The 5,745-nt window shown below is 47.6% G+C and overlaps 1 protein-coding gene across 1 annotated transcript in view; it reads left to right on the top strand.

Annotated features, from left to right (window-relative positions):
• Window positions 1-525, top strand: part of sim1a (SIM bHLH transcription factor 1a) — a gene marked incomplete at both ends in the record, with an annotated part of 30,085 nt that extends 29,560 nt beyond the window's left edge. Inside the window, 2 exon segments of the mRNA XM_080541119.1 lie at window positions 1-12; window positions 256-525. The exon segment at window positions 1-12 is cut by the window's left edge and continues 455 nt beyond it. Coding sequence (XP_080397245.1) covers window positions 1-12; window positions 256-525 — 282 coding nt within the window.
• Between the last annotated feature and the right edge of the window lie 5,220 nt (window positions 526-5,745).

The following is a 5,745-nucleotide window of genomic DNA, read 5'->3' as shown; positions in this document are numbered from 1 at the left end:
TCCTCCCTCAAGGCGAAAGACTACCTCCTCCACCACCACAACACCACGACGGACCTCTCCCCCCCCCACCTCGGCGGTGGACCACCCCCTCCCCCACCCCCCTCCTCCGTCTCCCTGCCCCTGCACCACCCGCTGCTGGCGGGGGGCGGGGGGGGCCGCACCACGGGAGGGCCCTGCTCGGCCTCCCCCACCCCCGCACCGGCCCTCTACCCCTCCCACTCCCACCCCCACCACCACTCCCATTACCCCCACTCACACCACCCTCCCCCGCGGCCCCCACACCCCCACCCCTACCTGGACAAGCACCCCGCCTACTACGCCCTAGAGCACCTGTACGACTCCGCAGAGAGCCTCCGTGGCTACTGCACCGCTACCGCTACCGCCGCCGCGCCAAGCTCCGCCCACCACCACCACCTCCGCCACTACGACGTCACGACGCACCTGCAGCGCATGCAGGCTGCGGGGGAGCAAGGGGGCCCGGGGGGACACAAGGGCACGTCGGTCATCATCACCAACGGCAGCTAACGACAAGCTAACGGACGCTAACGGACGCTAACGGCAGCTAGCCGTCGCTAACGGTCGCACCTGTGATGGAACGACCGAACGCCAGGTGACGAGGAGAGCTGTGGGTCGGGTCCCGTGGTTGTTGGGTCCGACGCGAGGTAGCGTCCATCTGATCGCAACATCTGATCGATCGGTCGATTGATAAATCACTCCCATTGTCAACGGTTGTTTTCTTCGTTTTTGTTTTTTGGGGGTTTTCCACAGAGTTACGTACGTACTCCTGTGCACTGTCAGGGAGAGAGGGAGAGAGCTGTGACATCCACCGTGTGAAGAAATGGGGTGTTGTGAGGTTTGAGGAGACAGGAAAGGATTTAGGAGAGAGGGAAGGGTTTGCTGTTGTGCACTTTGCAGTGAACTGGATTATCACAATACCCTTGCCCAACGTTTAACTAAGACTTCAACCAAGTCAGATTAAACTAAGACACGGTTAGATTGACCAGTATAAGACGTGTTCAAACCTTCATCTGTTACAGGTGTAGTAGAACAGACATGAAGTCACACGAACTTACACTGACATCAAAGATTATGCAAATTCATCTTGTTCATGTCGATCTACCAACTATCCCTGGTATGAAAGAAAGGTGGAAGGAGGAGAGAGAGAGAGAGGGGGAAGGAGATCTTCTTGCTTTGACTTCTAGGTTACCTCAGTGGGGCTAACACAACTGTTACTGGTGCAGGAGACAGGTAGAGCGACAGGTAGAGGGACAGGTAGAGAGACAGGTAGAGCGACAGGTAGAGAGACAGGTAGAGGGACAGGTAGAGAGACAGGTAGAGATGGACAGGTCCAAAGAAAAAACAGTACCACAATAGTTACCTTATGGGTTCCATGCAGGAGCCTTTTGGGTTCCATTGAGAACCTTCTGTGGAAAGGGTTCTACACGGAACTCACAAGGGTTCTAAATGGAACCCACAAGGGTTCTACAACCAAAGGGTTCTCCCACAGCCGAAGCATCCTTTTTGGGTTCTAGGTTGAACCTGTCCATGTCAGAGTGGTTGAGGCCAGTGGTACATGATTGGTTGAGATGAGACTACAGGATATGATGTCATCAGGGCAAGATGTACTGTATGCGTCCTTCATATGACGGTACATTTATTGAATGGCGCCCCAAACCAGGGGAGGCTGGTAGAGGTAGAAATCGGAGGATGGGCTCATTGTAAAGCATGGGATGAAATAAGCCCGTCCTCCGATTTCTACCTCCGCCAGCCTCCGCTGAGATGGAGAGATGGCAGCCTCACAACCAGATGTGTTTGGTTTCTTATTCTATTCTACAGTGGCCCTGCAGGATGAATTTGTACTTTGCTTTTTTACGACTTACAAAAGTCAAAAACCATCGGTAAAGTTCATGACAGTTCATAATTGACTACAAGCTACCGGACATGTAGCAATATGCAATCGAACCTGCCGGTCAGTCATGCTGCATACGTACAGGACTATGAGCTGTCACAAACAGCTTTGACAGGTCCTATGGTAAATGGACTGCACTTATATAGCGCCTTTATCCAAAGCGCTTTACAACGGCCTCTCATTCACCCATTCACACACACATTCACACACCAATGGCGGCAAGCTGCCATGCAAGACGTCGGCCCGCTCACTGGGAGCAATTTGGGGTTCATTGTCTTTGCCCAAGGACACTTCGACGAACCGCCGATTGGCCAACTTTGCGATCATTCGACGGCGGCTCTACCTCCCGCGCCACAGCCGCCCCTATGTCATGTTCATGATGCTGTTACGGAGGCTGTGATGGTTCACATCTCGACTGTTTCTCCTGGACTCTGCTCTCGACCCGGCCAGCCTCTCTCTCTCCCCAGATAAACACGATATTTATAAGTTTGGAGTTTCGTTTTTTTGTCTGACTGACTAAAGACTGGAGTGTGCTTCTTCCCCAGAGTTATTTAAGATGTAAATACGCTCAGAAAATAAAACACCATGTTGAAGCACAAGGACAGAAAATTGTATTTATTAAAGTGAATGTTTCTTTTTCTTTTTGGTTTTGAGATATTATTATAGTTGCAATCAAAACAGCCTGCTTGCATATGAGTGTGTTTTTGACTGAAACAAATTCTATAAGAAAAAAAAATAAACCACTTTTTTGAAGAAAGAAAAATGACTTGTTTGTTATGTCACGTGTGTGTGTGTGTGTGTGTGTGTGTGAGACATGTTTGTGTGTGTGTGTGTGTGTGTGTATGCGTGTGAGTGTGTTATGTGACGTGTGTGTGTGTGTGTCTGTGTGTGTGTGTGTGTGTCCCCAGACAGAAGATCGTAACCACGGGATACGGATACGATTCGACAACCTAAAAACATCAACCAATAGGATTAAGTCTACGTTGCTATGATACATGCGCCATACCAACAACCAGGGGGGTATTCCATCAACGTCACTAAAGGAAAATCCAGACTTATTCTCACAAGACTTCAAAAATCTAAATAAGCCTTGATAAGCCAACATTTTCCTTTAGCGACGGTGATGGAATAGCCCCCAGGATGTAAACAAAGCAAACAGGGCAATCAGAGACGGGATATGGAATGTTGACTGAGATCGTTTTTTTGTGATTATTACATTTCGGAGGCCCCAGGCTCTGTGTGTGTGTGTGTGTGTGTGTGTGTGTGTGTGTGTGTGTGTGTGTGTGTGCGTGCGTGTGTGTGTGTGTGTGCGTGTGCATTAGGGGGGGGGGGGGTGAGGCAGGGGGTTAGGTAATGACAGACATTCTAAATAGTTTCACTGGACTGTGGCATTGCTTTATCCCTACACCCTCCTTTCCCTCTCTCTCTCTCTCTCTCTCTCATCCTCTCTCCCCTCTCCCTCTCTCTCTCTCTCATTCTCTCTCCCCTCTCTCTCTCTCTCTTTCTCCCCCCTCTCCCCCTCTCTCTCTCTCTCTCTCATCCTCTCTCTATCTCTCTCTCTCTCTCATCCTCTCTCTATCTCTCTCTCTCTCTCATCCTCTCTCTCTCTCTCTCTCTCTCTCTCTCTCTCTCTCTCTCTCTCTCTCTCTCTCTCTCTCTCTCTCTCTCTCTCTGAGATGTATACAGATGTATCAGTAGGTGCTTCAGGAAGGTTAGACAAAGTCCTCTTTCTTTCTTCGTCCGGCTCGACACTTGATGTCTGAGATGCTCCGACGCCACAGACAACAGCACTACAGCCACAGTGTGTGTGTGTGTGTGTGTGTGTGTGTGTGTGTGTGTGTGAGTGTGTGTGTGAGTGTGTGTGTGTGTGTGTGTGTGTGTGTGTGAGTGTGCGTGCGTGTGTGTATTATTGTGACGATTTCCATTGACCAATCGTTGGCAGTGGAGAAAGCAGAACAAAGCGGGCGCACGGGTTCTGGTACGGGACGGGACGGTAGTGGAGAAGCGCCATAAGTCAGTCCACTCCATTAGGAGTGGCATTAAGAGCTGACTGAAGACGCTTGTTTGTCAGGATGTTTATGTGCTCAGGAGACGCTGCTCAATGCTGTGGCCTTGGAACACACACACACACACACACACACACACACACACACACACACAGCTCTCCTTAGGAAAGCTTCATATCAGAGAGGACTGCCTAGCCTAGCGATCTAAGAGTGTGTGTGTGTGTGTGTGTGTGTGTGTGTGTGAGAGAGAGAGAGAGAGTGTGTGTGTGTGTGTGTGTGTGTGTAGATGATTGTCAATAGCACAGAACCATGAAGGAACGAGATGCGTGTCTCTCCACACTGTGTAGATGCTGCAATGGGCTGAATATACGTTTGTGTGTGTGTGTGTGTGTGTGTGTGTGTGTGTGTAAGTGTGTAAGTGTGTGTAATATCCATGTTAATGTGGAGTCCTTCTGTATTCCGTGACAGCATCTGTTTCTGATGCAGCGCTGTTTCAATAAACACTAACAGAGATACACACCGCTGCCATAAAACAAACATCTAACGAGTGTGTGTGTGTGTGTGTGTGTGTGTGTGTGTGTGTGTGTGTGTGTGTAAGCGAAGACTTAGAAAGGATATAAAAAGTCACATTCCAACTCCTGGGTTTGCAGGAGGTGGCAGATAGCAAGGTGGGGAGAGTCCTGCAGGAAGTCTGTGTTACTGAGCCTGTGGTTTCACATGAACACAGGAAACGCAACAGAAAACTAATTCTTTGCAACGTGGCCACATAGTGAACACAGCTTCATAAAACTACACCCAGACAACCCAGATATGATATTGCAAAGCATGTAGGGTAATGTAGTACAGGACTGCTACAGATTCCATAGCCTACAGAGACATGTGCTGCTGATGATGTCACAATAGCAATCTGACCAGATCTCTGACCCACTGCTCTGGTTCTGGTTACCCAGGACGATGACAGAACTTGATTGTGATGTCATAGTTGTGTATTATGTTAATATGCAGTAGATTTATAAGCCACAAACAGTGTAGTAGCAGACATCGAACAAGACAAGACAACGTTGCATTTACCATTTACCATTTACCATTTACAAGTATCAGACAACGAAATCCAGTGAGATGGACATTCTACAGTACCTGAGCCATTTCAAACCTTGTGCTCCATTTCCTCTGGATCCAAACATATACGACGTTCTGGCGTGGTCTTTCTCCAAGGAAGACCTCCGCTGCTTCTTAACTTATCATTTCATAGGAGCTGCTGGTGAGTTTCTTAAAGGTCCACTATATATACTGTATATATATATATATATATATATATATATATATATATATATATATATATATATATATATATATATATATATATATATGTACTGTAGCCTTGCCACATAAAGCTCATCAGCATTTACTGATTGATTCAGTTTATATAAATTCATTTTATTTGTATTTCACTTTCTAGTCTTCCAGTTCCAGCCAGCTGTCCCCACAGTCTCTGCTGCTGGTGAGTACATTTCTTAAAGGTGCTAAAACTATATAAATATAATGGAATTTGTATTATTTAGACTCATGAATGCATATGATATGTTGTGTCTAGTGACTCTGCACTGTACACTGGATGTAAGCACTTCCACATTAAGTCCAGTGTATCTGCCACATTGTTTTACTCTACTGTATAACTTGCCACATGAAGATCATCAACATTGACTGATGAATACAGTTTATTTAAATTAATTGTATTTGTATTTCACACTCTAGCCTTCCTGCCTGCCTCCAGCCGTGGACACGGTCCTGACTCCAACATGGACTGGACTGCAGGACCTCAGCTGGGCC

The sequence above is a fragment of the Nansenia antarctica genome (genome assembly GCF_963989245.1).
Source record: "Nansenia antarctica genome assembly, chromosome: 10".
NCBI lineage: Eukaryota > Metazoa > Chordata > Actinopteri > Argentiniformes > Microstomatidae > Nansenia > Nansenia antarctica.
This window is presented reverse-complemented; position numbering and strand designations above follow the sequence as displayed.